Source organism: Thamnophis sirtalis, unplaced genomic scaffold (genome assembly GCF_051295495.1).
Source record: "Thamnophis sirtalis isolate CommonGarterSnake01/CBP01778 unplaced genomic scaffold, rThaSir2_p1.2 scaffold_9, whole genome shotgun sequence".
Lineage (NCBI taxonomy): Eukaryota > Metazoa > Chordata > Lepidosauria > Squamata > Natricidae > Thamnophis > Thamnophis sirtalis.
The window spans coordinates 31,074,619-31,099,177 of NW_028261389.1; the positions used below are offsets into that span (position 1 = coordinate 31,074,619).

The following is a 24,559-nucleotide window of genomic DNA, read 5'->3' on the forward strand; positions in this document are numbered from 1 at the left end:
GTCAACCAACTGGCAAAGTGCCTAAAACAGGACTAAATTAAAGTTTCTATAGTCCCAGTCCAACGACCTTAGCTAGTAGAGAAAATTGGCTCACTGGGTTGGGAATACTTATTTTAAGTTTAATTTTACTTTGTAAATGTATGATTTATTTACATTTCACACAGTACATAGAGGAATACGCGAAAAATGGCTCCTTGGTATTATCTGACCTTTCTGAGTACAATATTCATAAGTGAACAGATGTTCCCAACCACCACAATTTATAGGATGAGAGTTCAGTATGCATTTTCCTTATAGATTGGTTATCATCCAGAGTTCAATATAAGATGGGTAGTTATATAAATATTTTAAATAAATAAAATGAAGCCTACACTCTTTCTTCAGTTATTATATGTATCACCTCTATGGATTGTGAGGAAGGCATTGTCAAGTCAATTGAAAAATCTTCCATGTACAACCTATTTAACTGCATGAAGTAAGGTTATACTTTTAAACTTATGTATGTATCAGAGGTGGATTCCTACCAGTTCGGACCGGTTCGGCTAAGTAGGTAGTAACTCAACTGGCCAGGCCCCCGAACCGGTTCTATCAGCCATCTTGTTTTTTGCATCTGCGCATGCATGCATACTGCGCATCAAGGGCAAACCTGCAGTAGAAGAAGCCAGAACCCACTCTGGTATGTATGTATGTATGTATGTATGTATGTATGTATGTATGTATGTACAGTATGTATGTATGTATGTATAATTTAAATAATTTATATGGCCTCCCATCTCACAGGAGTGAATCTGTGATGTACAAAAATTAAAAACTCAAGAGCTGCAAGCCCATAATGCCCAAGGTAAATAGTACATACCAATTAAAAAAGCACATCAACAACAGACTTTGCCTAATTTCCTGGTTCAGATGTCTTGGAAAACAAGAGTCGGGATATCCAGGGTGATGCTGTTCAACAAGGCAGGTGCTGCCACTGAGAAAACACAATTCCTAGGTCCACCAAGGTGACATAATTATGATTATTGTGTTGCTTTGCATGTACTTTGAGTACTTTTTGTACTGGAGACAAATTCCTTATATGTGTAATCACACTTGGCCAAATAAAGTATTCAATTCAATTGATTAATAAAAGGAATCTAAATCCAGAGATGGTATTCAGCAGATTCTGAACAGTTCTGGAGAATCGGTAATAGAAATTTTGAGTAGTTTGGAGAACCGGTAAATACCTCCTCTGACTGGCCCTGCCCCCATCTATTCTCTGCCTCCTGAGTCCCAACTGCCCAAGAGGAAATGGGGATTTTGCAGTAACCTTCCCCTGGATTGGGGAGGGAATGGAGATTTTACAGTATCCTTCACCTGCCATACCCACCCAGCTACCCCTTCAGAACTAGTAGTAAAAATTTTTGAATCCCATCACTATCTAAAGCATGTCCTTTCTGCTAGATGTGTGGGATGAGCAGAAACAATTGCAGAAAGATGGCCTCCTGTACCATATAGTGCTTTATAAAGTTGTTCAGATTCACTTGAGTTGAAATCTTACTGTACAACTGAAATTATTTCACAGATAATCCAAGAAATACCTAGAATAATCCTCACAGCAGCCCTGCATGTATTTGTGAACTTTCTTTTTCCAGAAAACAATTATGACACAACTTTATTAAAGCTTCTGTATATCATTAATTTTTCTTTATATGAAATTCACACTCTATGTCTGGCTTAAACTGTACGCGATCTCATCATATCTGCAGATGAATCCTAAACTAGTAGGAATAGCCAATGCCCCAGAAGATAGGCTCAAAATCCAGACAGTTCTTGATAGAATTGAACACTGGGCCCTATCTAACAAAATGAAATTCAAATGTAGAAAAAAGTAAGGTTTTACACTTAGGCAAGAAAGGGTGGAACTTGGCTCAATAGCAATACAGACTAGGTCAGTGATGGTGAACCTTTTCGGCACTGAGTGCCAAAACGGTCATGTGGAAACATTGTGCGTGCATGCTCCAGAAAAGTCAAATTTCGGGTTCTAGCGTGCATGTTCACCCAACAATCAGCTGGCCAGCATGCATCCGCACACCAGTTTTCAGCACTGCCATGTGTGCAAAGGAGATCATCATGTGTGCATGCATGCCAGAAACCCGGAAGACAAACAGGCAAGGCTAAGTATGCGGGATGGCATGGCTTTGCATGCCACTTTGGGCATGTGTGCCATAGGTTCGCCATCATGGGACTAAGTGAAACTTGGCTCAACAGCAGTAACTTCAAGAGGGATCTTGGAGTCCTAATGGATAATCACTTAAATGTAAGCCAGCAATGTGTTGCAGCTGTCAAAAAAGCCAACACAATCCTAAACTGTATTAACAGGTGGATAAAATCAAGATCATGAGAAGTGATACTACCAGCTTTATAATGCCTTGGTAACACCACACTTGGAATATTGCATCCAATTTTGGTCACCACAAAATAAAACTCTAGAAAGAGTGCAGGAAAGAACAACAAAGATGATTGGGTGACGGGAACTGAAGACTAAATCATATGAAGAATGTTTGCAGGAATTGGGTATGTCTAGTCTAGTGAAAATAAGAAGTAGGGGTTGCACAATTAGCAGTGAAATTTAATATATAGGTACTACTGTTAGATGCAGGTTTACATTCAGAACTACCTTTGTACATGAAAATGAATATAGATAGCAACCTGGATTTTTTTAGTCCTTATTAGACAGACGTAGAAGTAGAAAACATCATTCATTAAATTTACAATTTTCTCATCATTAATTTTGTCATTTATTTTAACATTTTCCATATGCTGAATAATGCTGTCATTCTAGAAAAAAACTATACTGGTATTACTTAATTTCTAAGATGTATACTAAATTATCTTCAGAGATAAACCACTAGAAACTCTTGTACTAGGCAAAACATGCAAAGATACATTTGCAAATGTGGGAATAGGCAAAGCCCAGCTGCAAATTCCATTTTCAATATAAATTGGCTTAATTTCTGTCCTAAAATAACTCTATATTAATTTAGACTACAAATTTGTATGTGGTTATTATTTTGACAAGATAACTACTGAAAAATATGCCATAAAGCCCATTACTTTTCAACTGTATGTTGTTTGAATGTTTGCTATTGTATTCACGGCAGCGAAGAGACAAAAATTTAGTTTCCAGTTCATGTTCAGAATGATGAATTTATGCTCTAAGTCACATTAATATCTGTATATCTATTTCTATCACGTACTTATTTTTATGGGCAGTTCAGATCTATGGTCAAATGTCCTTTATCTTCTAGACATAAGATCTGATATGAAAATAAAATTATCTCTTTTGAATTCACCCTCTCAACAGTTTATTTCCCTATTAATAACTTCACACAGCTGAAGTACCATGGTTTTTGTTGTTGTTTCTATGGCAACCATTTCTGAAAGCACAGAATGTGCCAAGCAAAGCTAATGTTCATCAGAACATTTTCATGCATTAAATTCCATTAGTCATTTGTGTATGCTGTAAATAAGCAGTCTATTGCTAGCCTTCGGATGAGTACAACAAGACTCCTTAGATTCAGATAAAAATATTCCTATCCATGAGTGACTGTAGAACCTCAAAGCCAAATATATAACAGTAAAAGCATTTTTATCTAACACAGTTTGAACTACCATATCTTTCTGTGTACTTATGTGTGAAGCTAGGATGAGGAAAAACAGATTCAGGTTTTCATGCAACCATGGAATTCACTTACTATTTCTCTCAACAAAACCTATCTCACTTGGTTGCAGCCGAGAGAATAACCTGAGGAGTGATTTCATGAAAGCTTCCAGGGAAAAAAATGGGAGATACATGTAATGCAATAATAAATCATTTACTCCCAATTGTCTTCTTTACTACTGAACATGTGATTTAGTACAAACTTAGATTATTTTCTACATACCTGTATTCCAGGAATTATTAGCAGGTGCCTTTGTACCTTTTGTCAATTCCTCTTTACAGACAGTAGCTGGAAATGTTGACTCCACAGCCGCGAGATAGGATTCATCCTCGCTAAAGGTGATCAAGTCCTTATACAAAAGAAAACTGGGAATTAGTCTAGCAAGAGTTAGAAAGCAGTTTGGAAGAGTGTAAAAAGGAGAAAATATTTTGCAACATTCAACCAAATGGACAGGAAATTAAAAACTACTATTGTATAAATGAATCAATATTAGGGTTTCATATACAGATCTATTTCAGCTTTCCTACTGTACATGATACTTTATTTTAGACATAAATTTCCTATCAATGAAAGATATTGTTTATTGAAAAAATAAGTGCACATATGTAAAATATATGTTTGGAACACAGTTTATTCATTGATAAGTACTCTTCAAGCAACCTAATCGTAATTCTAACCCTAAACCTTCAGGCAAAAACTGGCTTCCAAATGAAAAATAATTTGAAACAAAAAGCAGGTTTCTAAGTTTTTTCTTACATTTGGTTATTTCAGAAATGCAACAGCCTCTCCTCTGAAATTTGGATGTCTTGATCCAGTGGGAACCAGAGGTGGTGTTCAGCCAGTTCTGACCAGTTCTGGAGAACCAGTAGCGAAAATTTTGAATAGTTCAGAGAACCGACAAATGCCACCTTTGGCTGGCCCCGCCTCCACCTATTTGCTGTCTCCTGAGTCCCAGTTGATCAGCTGGGTCTTCTTTTGTTGCCCTTGCACAGGAGAATGGAGCTGGAAAGCAAGTTACTGGGGTGGGATAGGGTGGGGAGGGAATGGAGATTTTGCAGTATCCTTCCCCTGCCACACCCACCAAACCATGCCATGCCACGCCCACCAAGCCATGCCCACAGAACCAACAGTAAAAAAAATTGAATCCCACCACTGGTGAACCCATAATTATTCACATAAATTGAACAGCCATATACATTTTCTAAATAAATATATTTTAGAGTAACTAAACTACAAATTTCCTGCTTGAGAATTCTTCTCTTAGATTGCCTCCTTTTCTAAATAAAATGTTTAATTTTGCCAACTCAGATTTAATTTTAAAAATAAACATTGGTTATTTACAAATCCTAGTTTTTTTATCCGCTGATAGGTGTATATTTTAAATGTTTTTAGAATATCCTTTACCTTGACTTCATTTTAAAATTCCTGTTTAAATACTGAACTACAGAGAAAAGTAGTTCTAAAGATTTCTTATCTAGATATCGCAGCCAGTTGCTAGATCATCTGAGTTTCCCCAAGCATTTCATAGACTGTTGACAAGTAATCATTTTATCATCTACCGTGTATAAAGTTTGATTTTTGTGTTGTTGCTGCTCCTTCTCTCAAGAGTAAAGCTGACAGAATAAATCTTATATTAGTTTCCTGAAGCAATTGTAAGGAGTTGAAGTATTTGGGCAATAGCCGATTAGAATTAGATCAAACTAATTTCATTTCTATAAGCTGAAACTAAAGGTAGTCAATCTTGCAGCCTCAAACACTCTAACTGCTCTCAGGAAATCCTGATATCATCTACTATAGACCACCAGAATTTTATGAGACTCTATTGTGACACTATAATATGCCACAATGATTGCAGCCTGCCATACATTCAATAGAGTATTATTTGTATACTGGGGGCTTTTCAAACCCTCTTCCAGTGACCTGGAGGAAGCACTCCATAAGATATAAAGAATTGCTACATGCAGAAAACTGAAATTCACCACTCAAAAAGGGAATAGCACAACAAATCAAAAAATATATAATCTCCTTTTTTAAAGTAAGAAAACTTTCCTAACCAGTTCTCATCCTAATTTTCATAAAATTCCCACAGAATATGTTGTGTTCTAGGATAACATATGTCTTCTAAATATTTTAAGCTTGTTATATTAATGGTGGTTCCTGCGGTTAATAAGTTGTCCTCATGAGAAAATTATATACAGGTCAGGACAGATAGAACATGATGAAACAGACTGACTCCTGATTGGCAAAGGAGATGAGCTGCCATACTCTCCCCTTATTTATTCAACCTATGTACTGAATATATATTAAGGAAACCTGAAGAAGATAAGCATGGTTTTATATTCTGAAAAGAAGCTAATAACCTGTCCTATGCTAATTGCACTACTCTGGTAGCTTAAAATGCAATATATCTGCAAACTCTAGTAAAAATAGTTAAGGAGCAAAGTGCAAAAATAGGAGTAAAATTAAATATAAGGAAGACCAACTAATTCCAACATGTAAAGCAACAACCCTTAACACTGGTATTGAAGATACTAAAGGCACAAATGACCAGGCTGATATCATCCTACTATTCACATATTATCTGAAGACCCAACTCTCTGGAAAAGGCTCTAATGCTGGGAAAGGTGGAAAGAAATAAAAGAAGACAGCCAAAAATATGCTTCAACGAGTGTACTATTGGGACACTTGAAAGATTAGATTAGGAATAGAATGTCATGGAGAAAATCTGTGTGATTTCTGAGAGTCAAAAATGGCTATATGACACATAATCAAATCAAATCAAGAGCTATTATTTCACATTTAATAATTGAAAAGCGCACAATGCACTTCACAACTCTCAAGAAAAAAATCTTAAATGCTCCCTATTTCTGTACTGTTCTATTGTAACTTAACTTCAACTAGTGCAGACCAACTGAACTAAGGATTTTCATCAAATCTTAAGATTATGATTATGTTCATTTTTTCTTAAGAAATACTTTACATATAAAGAAGTAAAACAAGATTAGATGTATAACAAATCTATCTCAAAATTAATGTATACATGGTGCTTGATTGATTATACAGTTATATGACCCCAAAACATACACTTTTAGCCATTTGGAAATCTATTGCAAAGATACATGCATACATATGTATGTATGCATTTTAACATGTACATGGAAAAATAAATAAAACATTGATTTGCTTTTGTAGTCAAAAATAGTATTTATTGCCAATCTTTTATGTGTGTTACATTTAACATTACCTAAGTTTCATTAAAAAAAAACCTCACAGCCTCAAATGTTGCACAACTGAGATATTTAAAATTCTCTCTACTCTTTGTAAGGAAAATCAGAAGTTACAAAAGTTGGTATGAAGACCATAGCGCAAACTGTTTAACAAACTGTTTCAAACAGTGCTTGAAACAGTTTTCTGAAGTAGAAAAACAACAGGTGTTAAAAGCAGCACTCAGTCTGGTACAGAAAACATTTTAACCACACATATAGCTACGGGGAAACTGAATTCAGCTCTTTGTAAACCACAGCTTTTGAAGCCATCCTAGAGGCATAAATAAAGAGAAGGGGGAGAAACAGCCACCTTGGGACCTGCAACATAGGAGGCCTGCTACAAAGCAGCTCCCTTGCCATCTGCCCCTACACATTCAACAAATCTGATTGCACAGGTAGGAACAGAGATCTGGGTTATAAACATCTAGACAATTACTCTGTAATAGCAAAGAGAATCTCCTATACTTTTTTGCAGCCATCATACAGATTTTTGCAACTCAGGCATGGTAGTCTAAGCGTAGATCCCCAATAGGAATTTGTAAGAAGAAGAATATAAAAGGAAGCAGGGGGGAGAGATGGGGAGGGGAGGGAGAAGGAAGGGAGATGTTGCAGTCACTGCTGTTCTATATGCTCCCCTGTTTTACTCCCAAACCAGTCATTTCCTCAGCAGCAATACCATACACTGAAAGCAAAGCCCTCAGGGGTATATACTATCAGGAAAATTCTTTAACTCTTTGTGCCATCTAGTAATAACCTATATTTTAGTGCATTCTTTTGGGGAGATCTTTCTGAGAAGAGAAACTGTGAGTCTTTGAATGGGGGTGTGAGAGGAAGCTTTCCCCTCCCCAGAGGTATTAGTATAGGTGGAAGGAAGAGAGACTGCTGGTGACTGAGGCAGTGAAAGGACACCTTGATGGGCCTAGTCTTCTGCTGCTGCAGCATGAACAAAGTGGCCAAGTAATCCTCCTTTCCCCCCTTTCTCCTACCTTAAAAACCATAGCCTTAGTTAGGGGAGAGAGGGCTGCTGAGTGATTTGCCATGGAACACATAGAGATGCATCACCTACAGAGCAATGCAAAATAAATTTGGTTTGTCTTTAGTGTATATTAATCAAGTTCACCCATCCCAAAATCAAGAGTTTGTCATTAGGGAATTTAAACTCAATGAAATACCTTAATTTATAAAGTGGATTATCAAACTGGAGAACCTACATTTTTTGCTTTAAAACTAAACTAGAAGAAGTCAATATCAGTTTTTATGTAATAATTCCAGCTTGACATATGGATGCTGGTATAAAGTTAAAGTGATAAAGTTATATTTTTAACCACTGTAATGTGTTAAAAACCAAAGGTCTCAACAAACACAACAGGTTTTCAATCCAACAGTCAATTGCTTTGGTTCTTATAATCTGTCTCACATGTAACCTAAATCTGCATAACCAACCTGTCTTTCCCTCCATTTGCCCCTCAGTTTCATCCCAATTTAAATCCTACATCAGTCTAGTGACTTTGTGCATCTGATAAATGGAGCTGCAATTCACAAAAATTTATGCCTTTTCATAAAATATGTTAGTAAAAAGTGCTGCTACAAGATTTATTTTTTGCTTCGTGTACAGGACTGTCCTATTATATCCACCTGAGAATGAGAAAGCATTTCTTTTTTAACTACATTGTCAATTTGGGATACATCAAATCTTGTAAAGGACGCAAGTTTTCAAAACAGACAAAAGCAATAGGAAAGAGGATTTTTACTGTTAAGTAAAAATCAAGTCCATCAATCAAGAAGAAAGAAAAGCAAACTGCAGTTCCTTTAAAAAGAGATGAAATAACTGTAATAGGGGTTTTTGATGAGCCTGATATCTGTTGGAAGATACTCTGGTAAACATGGTCTTACTAGGAAATTCCCGCCTTGCTTGGTGCCACTGTCTCCAGAAAAAAGAGGCAGGCACCAGAAAATCATCTATTCTTGATTTGATATTACTTATGGAAGCAATAAGAACAACAAGTAGCCATGTAATGCTCAGACTCTTGGTTTTTGAAAAATAAAACCGAGCATTTTAAGTAAATATGCAACTTGGATTCCAGAAACTGCATTTTAATGAACTCATAGCAATGATAATTGAGATGCCAGGACAGAAAAAGCTAATAGGAAAAGAAGCCCAAGACAAATGGGAATTTCTTAAAGGAGACACTAAAAGCACAAAGGCAAACCTCAGTGAGGATAACAGGAGCATAAGCTAACCCATCTGAACAAAAAGTTTTGAAAATAGAAAAGGACACACTGATTTAAGACTTGGAAGTAGAACTAGAAATGTCAATGTTCTATTTTCAAGTTACAGTTTAAATGCTATCTCATAAAAACACATGGGCTAATAAAAGACTAACATTTGGGAAAGATTGGTGTTAAAAGTTAGGATGGACTGACTATCTCAGAGCTGAAAAAACAGCTACTAGTAATAACAGCCTACCTAAATAAGCAACCTGCTTGGAGAAAATGTACTTCTCTTTGGGCAGAACAATTGAGAACTGCCATTTCATTGAAGTAGACATGCCTGTTGCTTTAAGCTTTATTTTCAAGTATATAAATTTACTATTGTAAAATCACAGTAAACCTCCAATGTGCTTTTCTGCAAATGAAACATAGGATTGGGTCGTATTGCCCTAAACATTTCTTATTATTCATGAAAGTGGAATATTTGCAACATTGGGAAAGTCATATCTTCATTTACCACCAGAGGCCAAGTAGCTATTTTTTATGAGTTGCAGTGGGAATTATCATGACCTAAGAAACATATATGTAAATCTTCCTGGCTATTCTCCTCAGATGGAACAGAGTATATTTCTTCTTTTAAACTTGTATTGCTTCTTCATTCAAAATATTTCAGAGAGGTTTTCAGTTCAAAATACCATTTAATGATTTGTTCCCTCCATAATATTCTATGTGCTGCTGGTGGTAGATGCTCCTTTGCTTGATTTTTTTTTAATGGAGGCAATTCTTAGGAATGCTGTAGTAGTGGCTTATTGCACTGGGCAGGTGCTTGAAGAGCTTCCAAAGTCCTTTCCAACCCTTTTGCATTCTGTGATTCTTTGACAGATAGGTTAGAAATACAGAGATAGCCAGGAACTGCAGAGATGGTATCAGAAATGCTAATGCTCACAGTGATAAGAGGTTTGTGATAAATGCTAAGAATATTATATGCTAAAATTAAACGGAAGAGAAATGAATTATTAGCTGCTCAGTGAAGATGACAAAATGTTAAAAGATAATGAAAGTTGGAAGGGCTTATCTCTTATTTTGGCTCAATCTTTTTCATCAATAGGGCGTGTGTTCCATATGTACTCATAAAAACACACAAAGGGGTAAGACTAAAACTTCTGATTTATAGAGTCAAGGAATTCCGACTGTATTTGCTTTGAATACGTATCCTTCCATGCACAAGGCTGGCAATGCTTCGATCTTGGGGATATATTTTGAATTATGTGGGATTTCCAATAGTCTTTTGTATAGTATAGCCTTTATTGTCATTGTACAAAATAAATATGAAATTGGTTTCAGCTTCACTGGTGCAATCTATGACAACAAATACAAACAATATAAATAGTATAAGGAATAATCCCAATGCAACTAATTAGGGGGAAAGAAACAAGAAAAAGAAAGAAAAAGAAAAAACTAGTCATAGGTTTCCATGTGTGCGTGGAGTGATTGTAGTTGTGTTTGAGTCTGACAGCCCAGGATAGAAACTATTTTTAAACCTATTTATTTGGCTGGCTATGTTGTTGTTTTCTGCCTGATGGTAGAAGTGCAAAGAGACACTGACCAAGGTGTGAATCATCTCTGAATATCTTCCTTACTCTGCTAAAGCAGCAAGACCTGGCGATGTCATCCATTGGTGTTAGAGGGCAACCAATGGTTACTTGTGCCAAGTTGAACACTCCCTATAGTGCCTTCCTGTCAGCAGCAGTTAAACCAGTGTACCATACTATAATGCAATATGTGAGGACAGTTTCTATTGTGAACCAATAGAAAGAGGTCATCAGCCGCTGTTCCACCTGATTTTTTTGGCAGGACTCTAAGGAAATGAAGTCTCTGTTGGGTCTTGCCAATCACCAGGGATGTGTTATTTTTCCAGGTGAGATCTTAACTAATAAGCACTCCCAAGAATTTAAAAGAGGATATACAGTGGGGCAGATTCTTCTCTGTGCTTCTGGAAATTTGGCACCATCTCCTTTGTCTTACTAGTATTTAGATGTAAGTTGTTTTTAAGCATCATGCGGATACCTTCTGGACTTCTTCCCTGTATGCTGATTTGTCCCCTCAGTTATGAGACCCAGCACTGTTGCGTCATCTACAAACTTTATTATGATATTGGATGGATCAGAGGATATGCAGTCATGTATGTACAGCGAGTACAGGTAGGGGCTGAGCACACAGCCCTGAGGGGAGCCTTTGCTGAGCTTCAGCTTGGAAGATATAAAGGATCCAGCCCTTACTGTTTGTGGATGATCCGTCAGGAAGTCTTTGATCCAGTCACAAGTGAGGGGAGGGAAATTCAGGTCAGTCAGCTTTTCAATGAGAGTGCCTGGTAAGATGGTGCTAAAGGCCGAGCTATAGTCTATAAAAAGCATTCTGACATAATTCCCAGATTTCTCAAGGTGGCTCAGTGCAATATGTAGAGCAGTGGTGATGGCATCCCCTGTCAACCTTTTGCTTCTATAAGCAACTGGTGTTGATTGAAATTTGGTGGAAGACAGGACCTGAGGTGTTGTAAGACCAGTCTATAGTCATTCAGGCTGTTCATGGCTGCTTTCTTTGGAACTGGCGTAATTGTGGCTGCTTTCAAGCATGATGGGACTCTAGCTTTTTTGCATGGAGATGTTAAAACTCCTTGTCAGGACCCCTATTAATTGGTCAGCACAGGTTTTTACCACTTTCCCCAGCACCCCATCTGGACCTGCAGCTTTTTGGGATTTACAGTTTTCAGCAAAGCTCTCACTTGATGATCATCCAGGGTGATGTTCATCCTGGGGGTTAGATGACCTTTGGGCTACAGCCACAGACCTGTCTTTTGACCTCAAAGTGGGTGAAGAGGCTATTTAGCTTCTCCACCAGCAGGGCATTAGCATTAGCTAATGCAATTTTGTGCACTGGATTTAATTTCAGATATTGAGTCAGCTACATATCTAGAGAAAATGTACCAAAAACAGATTTGTTACATTCCCACTGTGACTGTGGAGTGGACAGGAATTGGGTAGTTCTTCACTGGGTATTTCTGCCTTGTCCTGCAAGAGTTTTACAGAATAAAAGATGTGGTAAATGTCTTTAGATTTAAAAAAAAACAAAAAACATACACCTGAATTTAGAAAGAGGAAAGTATATCTGATATTCCAAAGCACATGGAAGTAAATTAGAAAAGCAATTTCCATCTCATTGTTTTTGTATCATGATAATAAAACAAAGCCAGCCTAAAACTTTAATAATTTCTTAATGAAATAGTTTGCATAGATAAGTGAATAGACCTTTAGAAGGATAAGGAATACATAATTTGCCTAAACTCTCATTATATCATTCGCTAATTTTCTCATTGCAGTTTCTATTGTGCTTTGAATTTTTCCCAGAAAAAAGAAAGGATCAGTACAAGCATAGAAAAGAAGAAAGGATAGCTACACTGTGACTATACTTGAGGACACATTTATAAGAAAAAATCTTACCCTTGGAACAAATATTTTAGTTGCCATAGCATAATAAGTAGATATTTATGAAGGACATGACTGGAATTATATGGACATACAGCAATCTGAGCCAATTTCATTAAGATGCTGATGAAAGTTTTTCTGCTTACATCCACTTACAGTACCTTGGAGCATTCATCCTTTTCAACCTGGGGTGCCAAGTGTATCCATATTAAAGTAATAATGATCAGTATAACTGAGAGGTTAATGACATTCATTTTGTTTACTGCAGATCTGATTGTAATTATTCATGCCTTTGCAATCTGCATATTAGACTAAATGTGATAGACCTTAGACTCAAAAGGAGGGGTTAAAACAGAGAAAGGAAGCCTGAAAGAAATTAGATGCACTCTCACCAATTCTCTTTTTTCCGATTCATCACTCACTACTGACTCTGGCCCCACTACAACTACTACATAGTCAAAAGTTTTCCCCTCAGCAAATCTCAGGACCTTTTCACATAAAAAGATCAGAAACCTTTACAGGAGCCTTCTGCAACTTGTTGTCTCAAACTACCATAATCTCTGTCCAACAAATTACAATTGCAGAAGTAATTATGGATTTTCTGGAGTCACCCCAAATTGCCCCAAAATGGTCAATTTAGTTCAGTGATGATGCAATGAAGATGCTATAAGCTCCTTGTGCGCAAATGATCTTACAGAAACCACTACAGCAGTGGTTAATCTGAAGATTTGCCAATTCCCAAATAGTTTTTGATAGTCTTGGGTAATTTTTTTAAAAATCGGAGCACTCAAGTGGACAACTATTAAACTTTTACACAGTGTATTCACCTACAATAAGTAAGCCTGTATACTGAATCACCAAGAAAGATACAAGTAAGCTCATACACTTGCAGCTATTGTTAAATCCTTATTTATAGAACAAGAAATGAATCCACCATCTCAAATATTATGAGACGGTACATTATCTGAGTAAATGTTGACATTAATGACAATTAAAGTGATGCTTAATTAGTCAACAACAGTGGCTAGAAACCATGAGGCACTCACATAAGTGATAAATATGATTAACTATGAAAAGTGAAGGAGGAGGAAATGAGAAAATATTGCATAGGATTGAAATCAATATTATATTAATTAAAACACAATTAATTTAAATAGCTTGTCTCAACATTGGTACTATTGGCAAATTTTGTTAATGTTAATTTCTGCAACTATAAAGATCAGCTGTTTTCAGTTTTCCACTAATGTGTTATTGTTTTTTGTTGTTAAAATTTTACATAACAACACAACTTGTATGAAATCTCCATGTATTCTCATACAGAATAATCTCTGTAGTTGGATTGGGGCAAATACTACTAATCTTGATACAAAGAGACATTTCACAGGAGTATAGTGGTACTGTAGAGTACCTTTCCATTTTAAGCTTCTTCCCAAAGCAGCAACACCATTCAACAAGAAATTGTTGAGAAGTAGAACTGAGACAGACCATTTGTCTGTCCAACTCAGCATCAATACTGATACGTGATAATAAAGTCTTTGTTTATGGCAGCTTCTCATGGTTTCGGACCGAATGTTTGTTTCCTCCACATGGCAATTTTGTTTTGTTTTTAATTATTTAGTTTTGTCCGACTTTTGGCTACTTTATAGGCAAGTGCTCACCATGCTACCCTGTCAAGCACAGCTTCCTTCAATTGTTATATGTTCAACTTTGCATCAGATTTAATGAGAGAGCCGAGGTGGCGCAGTGGTTAGAGTGCTGTACTGCAGCCACTTCAGCTGACTGTTATCTGCAGTTCAGCGGTTCAAATCTCACCGGCTCAGGGTTGACTCAGCCTTCCATCCTTCTGAGGTGAGTAAAATGAGAACCCAAACTGTGGGGGTGATATGCTGACTCTGTAAACCGCTTAGAGAGGGCTGAAAGCCCTATGAAGTGGTATATAAGTCTAACTGCTATTGCTATTGCTATTATCAAGCCAGCATCTTCTTTGCTTGCCTCTTCTTTATCCATTAACCATTCCTAACATCATTGCCTTCTCCAATAAATTTGCATGCATAACATGGCCAAAGTGAATCAGATATAGTCTTCAGTGATGTGTCTGGTTTTATAACACCCTTCTGTTAGTTATTTTGACTGACCATGGTAAACAAAGTAATTTACGCCAGCATCACAGTTCAAAGGCATCAACCCATGGCAATACCAGGGATTAAGCTTGGGGGAAAAGAATGATTTACATAAAAATGTGAAGATTAAGGATAAGACTTAGCTACTGACAACATGCAAAGGCCTGACTCAATTGAAAGCCCTAGAGATTGCTAAAGCACTGGCTACCAGGCTAAGGACAAAAATGGAGCAGTCCTGGAAAAAACATATGGAAGAAAGAGATGGCATACAACCATCAGTGCAAAGTGGCTGCAGGACCTGAGAGCAGACCACACCAATCTACCAGAATGGGAATCAGTCACAATCACAGTAGCAGACATCCAACAGAGGGTCAAGAATATGAAGAGCTGGACAGCACCTGGCCCAGACATGATCCACACCTATTGGAAGATACCGATGTGAAGAAACAAAAACTCCTCATAATGCTTGGAGGTTACCATCCCAAGTCCAACACATAGAAACTATACACCAGCTGAAAAGAGGGAGGATGGGATCAGATGAGTGTCAAAGCCACTATCCTGGACAAAACCTAGAGCATTCAAGAGTATATATCAGTAATATGGCACCAAAAGATGAACTGCTGAGAAAATATCTGAGACGCTAGCAATCATGGGAGGAAGATCAAACAGGGAAAGTGCCATGGCAAGATAAGACATTGCATGGGATATAACATTGACAGATAGCTGAGATAGCAGACATTAGAAAATTCTACCATTGGGTGAAAAGGGATGGACTAAAAGCCAGCACTGATGGACTAAAAGCCAGCACTGAGACACTGATCATAGTAGCACAACAACAGGCACTAGGAACCAGATCTGTAGAAGCAAGAGTATTAGATAGGACCCAAGGTACAGAGTATGCAGAGAGAGAGAGACCACCATAGTGGCATGGTGTCAGATGCAGGCAGGAATAGCATACATTCAGTGGCACAACAACTAGCTGGAATTATATGTATAGTAACAACTGCATAGTGTAAGAGTTAGTGCAGATGGGAGATTCCACAGAAGATTGTGGAAAACAGGGCTAAGTTCCTATGGAACTTCCAAATCCACACAGAAGGCCAGACATCATGATAGTGATCGTAACAGCAACACCAGGAAGAAGAAATATGAGAAGCTGGAGAAGTACTGGGGTCTGAAGGAGAAACTTGAAAGGATATGGAAAATAAAGCCAAAGTTATCCCAGTGGTGGTATGTGGTATGCAGTAAAGAAATAGATGCAGGATATAAATTTCCACTATGTGCTGATCTATTCCATTTAATAAATCAGTCAGATAATTGCACTCCTTATTTCATTTCACTAATTCATAGGCTTAGTGCTCCATCTGATAACTCTATAAATTGGAGCAAATCCATTGGGTCTAAAGTACAGTGGATCAGATTCTTTTGTTTAATTCAGTCTAACAATTCCTAGGAAGCTGCTCAAAGAATAAATCCAATATTTTTACATAAATGAATGTTGACAGATGCTCCAGCATTTCTTTGAGCATTTAATGATGAAAGTGAATTTAATTCGTTGTATATATAAAGTAAATATAAAGAAAATAGTACATATTCATAATAAGTTGTCGTCCTTACAGTTAACCCCAATTTGATCTATATGGTCTGCCCTCTTCAAAATGGCCTTTGATATAGAGAGTGCAGTTTTACTAGTGATATGCAGGTTCATACCCCGCAAAAAGTATGACAAATTCTTCTGGGTGTCCCAATTTTTAGGTTTTAAATAAGAAAGGTAAGCAGACCTTTTTGCAAAATACAATCTGCATTTAAGGAGGCTACGTGCAATGTGTTGCACCACTACTAGTGTACCACAATTATGCAATCTTTCTTCAGATGGAACTCCATGAAACCTCCTATATCTCACCACAGAATCTAGCTCAAAACAAGTTCTAGAAAAAGCTCTTCTAAAGAGTTGAGGCATGTAAGTTGTTAAATACTTTTTTTAACCAAGGAGACTATTTGTATTCAACCAGCCATTTCTTCTTAAGCAGACACATTAATGATCCTTTGTTGTTTGAAGCATCTGTTGGCCTTCAGATCTGACTAAATTGGATGAAAAATCCAATTTATTTATTTGTAAATAAATTTACGAATAAAAAGTAAATTTATTTGTAAAAAAAATATTCATACCCATTTCCATGTCCATGTTTATACTTATACCTGTTATATCTTATACATGCTTGACAAAATAATAAATAAATAAATAAATAAATAAATAAATAAATAAATAAATAAATAAAATCCATATTATGACATTTGAAAGTTGGGCAGCCCGAGCATGAGGAGCATGTTATGCAACTGCTATATAGAACAAAGCCTAGGTAATCTAGCTGGACCCATAAATAAGATCTTCATCCAATTAACTTCTTTAATAACTAGATGGCTTGGTATATGGAATATAATCAACTTTGCCCTTACTGCTGGAGTTGGTATAGATTTATTCACACATCCCCAAGATGCATTTCAACAAAATATCTGTTCCAATAAAAGGGCATTTGTATATCTCTACAATTCTTCATGATATATATAATCACTATTTCGGTGGTATTTCCCCTTTGATTGGAATTGGAGAACCTGGGAAGCAATGGTTAGTCAGTTGTCTTATGGTGTTGACATAGGCTGGAGCCCTTTAAAAACTTCTCTTAAAATATGGGAGCCAGGAATCTGCTTCTGCAGAAACAATTTCTAAGTATAGATAGATCTTAACATGATCATTATGTTCTTTGTGCAGGCTGCAATATACCTAGTCCAGTTCTTCTCAAAACAAGTACCTTGGCCTTGACCTTATTGATGTTCAGGTAGTTGAGTGCACAATAGTACCTAAATCTGTACAGCAGTCACCCCAACCTGGGTCTATGACATCAATTCTGCAGAATTGCATTGCATCATTCAGCAAAAGCAGAATGTTTTTACATGTTCATTTTTCTATCTGTCTGTCTATCTATCTCTCTATCTAGGACTTTTGCATATCATTAATTAAACAAAATGAGAGCTAGTATACATCCTTATCTGACTCCCAGTTGCTTTTGTAGATTTCTGATATAATTGATATCTCAATAGAGGACTTTTTCCAACAAAAGACCAAAGAACATTTAAGTAATTTGATCAATTTGCTTGGCTTGCTCAGCCTCTTTGTTTGGTTTGTTTTGATAAATGTTGTGCCATATTATTTTATTAATTCTATTTATGTAGGTAATTTTCTTTATTTAATAAGTCTGAAATACAAACATTTAAAAAATATATGACTTAATCTGGGATGCATGCACTCATTCAATGGGAGACAGTAAGTTATTGTTGGATGATTTGTTCAGAACAATTGTTTGAGCAATTACAGAAAGGGCCAATATTTGATTTTGAACAATGACTACTAGATCTCTCTAAACAGCTATTAACAAGGCATAAGAGTAATCACAGATTACAATTTTTATTTCTAAGATCCGCTACTTGGAGACCAAGAGACCATCTACTGCTCATGTAACTGCTGCTAGCAAATTAGCTTTCATGAAATTTTATTCAATCATTCTTCAGTTAGCAGAACATTATATTGGCGTGAAATCTGCTGCTTCCATTGCTGGTCCTTTCTCCACTTCCCAGCCATTATCTGCCCTTAGATGATATAAGAATAAAGAGGAAAATACTATTTTAATATTAATAGAGGTAAGGACAATTTCAGTTGGCCTTTGTCATGGACGACGGAGAAGATGAAGAAAAGAAACATGTTGCCAGAATGTCCACATTTATCTTTTTTTTTTTTTTTTAAGATATCTGGTTTAAAGAGTATTTACTTCAAGCAGATACCCATACAAATTCCTGCGCACAAGAATTATGAAAATTTCAAGAATTCTTTATCAAATTGAAGAGCCCAATAATACTATTATTACCTCTGATGACTTCTTTGCAATGATATTCAGTACTGTTGCTTCTTGGGCTATTTCTGCTTTGCATGTCTGCTGGTTTTGCTCTGCTGCAGGTAATGCCTTAGGCAGCAAACCTGCCAAAGAAATAAATATATTGTAAGTGTGTGACAGAGAGAGTGAGTAAAAAGGAAAAACCTCTCCAAAGTTAGTTAGACCTCCGAAAAAAACAAGAGTTGCTGTCCTAGTATTTCCAACAGTGGCTAAGCTAATTCACATGCCGAGACAGAATTGAAATTTCCATAAACTCTGCTGAACTTTACCATTAACTCTGCTTTTGATCTCTTTTTTCCTCCCCCACCCCCAACAAATAGAATAAATTAATATAAATATAAATATAACAAAGTTATAGTTTTTGGGGTGAAAAATATATTGAAAATAATCAGCAAATTAGGTCCAGTATCATCCCTGCCACTAAAGTGAGTCCAAAATTTTCTAGCACTTTACACATTTACCAAGCATGATAAAATAACCCTACTTCTTGTTTATATTTCCAACATAAATTTGAAACACCTTTATAAATTCTGACTATTTTTTCTGGTGACAGTACATTATTTTCTAAACATTCTCCTTAAGATTAGAATGTAATGCAAATTATAGTAAATTTCCAAAACACTATTTAAACAAAGTAATATTACTGCAGCATGGCACATAAATATTTTACATCAAAGTTACTGAAAAGGACTTCGGAGAACTTCTGAAAGACAACCCTGAGGCAGACTTTTTTGTAATCAAGAATGGATGGAAATATGTAGCAATAATTAGACTAAAGTAACTGTCTCCTTTCAATACTAGTTGCTATTTTCAACACTAAGCTGGCAGGAATAGTCAACACCCCAGAAGACAAGCTCTATCCAACAAACGGGCCCTATCCAACAAAATGAAATTTAATATGGATAAAAGCAAGGTTTTACACCTTGGCAGGAAAACTAAAGGTACAAGTATATATTAGGTGAAACCTGGCTGAAAAACAGTAACTAGTGGAGTCCTAGTAAACAATCACTTAAATATGAACTAGTAGTGTGCAGCAGCAGCCAAAAAACAGAGGCATAGAATCAAATCACGTGAAGTATTAGTATCGCTTTAAAAAACTTTAGTAAGGCAACACCTGGAATATTGCATCCAGTTTTGGTCACCACATTACAAAAAAGATGTTGAGACTTTGGAAAAAGTGCAAAGAAGAGCAATTAAGATTAAAGGCCTAGAAACTAAAACATATGAAGAATGGTTGCAGGAGTTGGGTTTGGCTAGTCTAGAGAAAAGAAGGACTAGTGGGGATATGTTAGCAGTATTTCCTAACTTACCAGCAATTTATGCAAACCTATATATTTCTTATTAGAAGAATCAGTATCTTATATACTCGTGCCAATTGATTAAAAAATCTATAATTCAGATTTAAGTGTTCATCTCCTACACCTAGCCAGTTCGTTTATTTATTCAGGTTTCATTCACCTTAGTGATTTTCCAGACTGTACATTGGTTATAATTCCCCTAAAGCCATACCCATTTGGCACAAGATCAATATAAGGGAAAACATTGAAAAGATAGATGCCAGAGCTTTATTATTGTTCTAAGAGAAGAGAAGATACACTTGAAAGTGTTTTTCCATTAGATACCAACTATTAAATCATTTTAGCCATTTTATTCATCACAAAAGAGGATACAAATGTAAGGAGAGTGTTTCTGGATGAGACCAAAGGTCCATCTTAACATCCTGCTTTTTAAACCAAATAGAGAGGACTTTCAATTTAATGTGAAAACCTAGAATGCTTTTATATAGTTGGTTGGATGACTTAGCTAAGAGACACCTGGTTCTGATCAAACTGAAGTTGCTGAAACTTTCAAATGCAAAAATATGGATAGCAAGGTAAATATTTACTGCTTACATTGGACATTTTCTGATGGAGGGAGTTCTGAAATGGGATCTGAGCCAAGCGTAGCTTTGTTAGAAGGCTTCTGGGAGAAAAGCATTGCATGTGAAATGCGCCGTCTAGTCCGGCGCGCAATTTCACGTTCATTATGCATCAGTTGTTCATCTTTTAAAATAGCAAGAATTTGCTTAGCTTTCTCTCTTACATGGAAACCTGTTGAAAAGGAAATATTGATAAATTTGTAAAGCTTACTAATGCCTTCTATGATTACTATATTTGTTAGGACTTTATGGATTTGGAAAATGCTGAAATATAAAGATCTTTATACGTAGGGCAATTATCTTGTTTTTCAAATCATAATCACATCATATACCTGCCTCTAATAAAAACTGTTTTTTTTTCTAACAAGCATTTGTTAAACTAGACCAAGGATTATATGATTCCTTAGCTGAAGTAGTGTTATGAGAAACTGCCATTTTCAGAAATAGGGAATGTCATGCAAATAGAGCTTGAAATGTTATTCTCTGGTATTGTAAGTAATATGCTAGTGTCTCAAAGGTGTTTTTTCAAAAGGCAACTGGACTTTCTTAATTTTATTTTTCCTTGAAGACATTTGAAGATGTTTGATGAACCTTAATTGGTTCTGGCAAGATGATGGGGAGGGGGGAATGGAATGATTCATTCTGACAGGATTGGGAGGTGGGAGGAACATATTTCTTTGTAATCAACTGATCTTTAGCGCACTCTCTGAAACTACTGAGGCCACTTGGAGGTTTATCTATACCCACAAGGTCACCTCAATAAGAGTACAAATAGGTGTGGAATCTTCTTGGAACTGCCAAAAAGATTGTTTTGTAGACAGGAGATAAGTAGTGTCTTATCTCTCCTATCTATTACACGGTATCCTAAACATTATACATGATATTACATGGTATCATAAACACTGTAAAATGCACATGCATGAATTAGTGAATATTGGTCTACTATAGTTTGTAACCCAACCAAAGCAGAATATCATAGCATAATTAAAATTTGGTGATAAGAAATGAAGCTTTTTTATTGAAATAGTTATTAAGTAAGTATCCTGACATAATTATTTATAGATCAGGTCTAACAATCAGAAACTAAAGAGCTATTGCATTTTGCAAGACAATGCAATAATTTATTTAAAAGGTACTATGTCATTTATGTCAACCGGAAACAAAACAATACAGTGCATGGCTTTAGTGTTATAAATAAACAAAGGAGTTGTTCTTTTGTTTTACAATATGGATTTTTTTCTCTTGTAAACCACATAAATAAAAATAATTGACATACCTAAATCATTAAAATTAATTACTAAAAACTAAAATTAAGAATGTTTGCTATATAATACAGAGATCTGACTGGTTTTGCTGTTAATTAAAAATTAATATTCTTTCTTTTAAGTTTACTTGCTGCCTAATTAGTCTGTATGCCTTGTTGCCTGCCAACCTTATAAATCCAATCAATGTCATATATGCAGTTTGTAAGGTGATGATGACAACAGCAAAAAAACTAAACCAGTTTTCACTATCTATAATCTCTTGAATGATGTATGAGATTTGGGGGTGCAAGTAGTGAGGAGAAAGATATAATATTGCACACAAAGACAGATCAGTGGGAAGAGAAAAGAGAAGGATCATAGCAGGACAATTATACTTTTGCACAAATTTGAAAAGCCTAGTCATGATTGGTTTCACTTCTCCAAATAACTTTTGCTTTTGCATTAAAAATATTTCAGCCTTAACTTCATTATTAATGCTTTCAGTGAACTGTCTTATCTTACTAACTAGTACCAAATGATTTGACCTTTCTGCTATCCTGCTGTATATTCTCGACCATTTTCTCCAACACTATAATTCAAAGACATATTTTTTCCTCATTTAATCTTTCAGACTGTCTGGGCAAGAGCAGAGTCTTAACAGTACATACTTTTGTTAGCAGTATGTCTACACTTTTAATATTTTGCTTAGATTTATCTTCGATTTTATCCCCTAACAGAAATCTTTGTTTTATATTGTTGTCAACATCTGTGTGGAATTTTAAGTCCAGAAATATAAAATGTGTAATTCCTTCCACTACTTTACCAGTTGGTACTTAGCTGACACTAGCTGTTGACCTAATCTTAGGTGTTTGTTCTCACTATTAGGCATCAAACTTAGTTTACACTCTTATCTTTTACCTTCAAGGAATACCACTAGATAACAAAAGGATAGAGAAAACACTATCTTTTTACTGCCATCTAGTGGTTCTCCGGGAGTTTGCAGTTCACATCTGGCTACCCAATGCTAACGACAAACACATCCATTTAATTTTAATGGATATATTTAAGTACTTTTAATCTTACCTTGATCTTTTCCCGCTTCATCTAGATGATGAAAATCTTTTAATATCTGAATGTTAAAGAAACCCTCTTGACAATGTTGTATGACTTTCTTCGATCCATTCTTGATGAGATAGTCCAAGAGTGTAAGAGACTTGTAAACATGCCTCCAGTTCTTCCCATGGTCATTCATCCTATGCCAGATCATGTTCATAATCTCAGAAAGGGAAATTGTGTTGTATGTCAGGTCACTTATCTCTAACATTAGAGAACTAGAAGGACCCCAAGGGTCATTAGAAGTTGCTTCTCTGACTTTTATCTCAGCTTCAGAATAATTTTTCACAAGGTTTTTTACATGCCTTCTGAGTGCCATGAATGTAGCAAATTGTTTGTGTTATTAAACAGATGGGAAACATTAAAAGATTTTTGCTATGATTGCTTTTGCTCTTTCCATTTTCCACTGCAGTAACCACTAGAATTCTGTAAGTAAAATAGCAGAAAATTGTCACCAATCAGAATCATACCATACAACAGGAGTCCCCAACCCTGAGGTACTAGTCTGAGGTCTGTGGGGAATCGGGCTGCACAAGCAGCAGGTGAGCATATTATGCACATGGGAACTAGATTGTGCAGTGCGCATACAAAACCATTCACACACACACACACAAACACACACATACACACCGCCGGCCCTGCTGGTCCCTGGAACCAGAAAAGTTGGGGACTGCTGCCATACAAAATTTTCCAAGAGATTTAATATGAAATACTTATCTTTTTTTCCAACTATTAATCAGCAGTCCAATACAAAAGCTATAATTAAGCTTGTTCAACTGATGGAAAATAAAAACTGAATGAGTGCATGATACTGGTTTTATTCTGTGTTTTAAGTATTAAGTCCCCAGGTTACATATGAGTTAAAAAATAGAATGTAAAATTATGTTTAATCTTAAATTCCTGATATGAATCAACACTATACATTTGGTGCATTTCATAATCCTAAGATAAAAGGTTATGGGAATGTGCTGAAATGGTGCAAGATATTTCTTCCTCTCTTATTCACATGTCCCTTTTATGCCCAAATCAGGTAAAATATGGATTACCATTAACCAGTAGTAGTTGTAGAAGGAACAAACCTGTGACATATTCTCAATGGTTTAGTAGATCAGAAAGTATGTCTCTAAAGTGTATACACACAGGCACAGACACAAAAGAGTATCTAAAATTCTACTGGCTGCTGGGTGACTTATTCATATGACATTTACTGGTTAAAAACAGTATTTAATGCCCTAGTAAATAATTACAATTTTAAAAATGCAGTTAGGAAAAAAATATTGGAATATGAATCAAGGAGTTATAATTCTCAAGCAGAAATGCTGAAAAAATTTGTGCCTCTGCAGAAATATTAAATATTCTGAGGCGCTCTAAAATAAAGAAGAAGAAAAAAGAAGAAAAAGTAGAGCCCATTTGCCTGATGGCCTCTGCAGGAGTATGAAAATATTTAATCTACGCTGATTAGCTTAATAATTGGAATCACAGTTAGTGCCAGCATAGCAGAGAGCATTGTTGTGCTACAATGATGCCTTCAAGGACATTGCAGCCTTTAAACAGCTT

General features: G+C 36.0%; 1 protein-coding gene across 4 annotated transcripts in view; it reads right to left on the minus strand.

The window, feature by feature from the left end:
* Positions 1 to 24,559, minus strand: part of ENTHD1 (ENTH domain containing 1) — a 43,406-nt gene that overhangs the window by 17,363 nt on the left and 1,484 nt on the right. For 2 of the 4 annotated variants that reach the window (XM_087722513.1, XM_014051792.2), the window contains exons 2-5: positions 22,973 to 23,428; positions 20,620 to 20,817; positions 18,701 to 18,810; positions 3,924 to 4,050 (exon numbers count right to left, since the gene is read on the minus strand). In XM_087722513.1, the coding sequence (XP_087578639.1) occupies positions 3,924 to 4,050; positions 18,701 to 18,810; positions 20,620 to 20,817; positions 22,973 to 23,321 (784 nt within the window). In that variant the 5' untranslated portion in view covers positions 23,322 to 23,428. The remainder of the gene's footprint in view (positions 1 to 3,923; positions 4,051 to 18,700; positions 18,811 to 20,619; positions 20,818 to 22,972; positions 23,429 to 24,559) is intronic. The other 2 variants (XM_087722512.1, XM_087722514.1) reach the window with 2 other exon arrangements.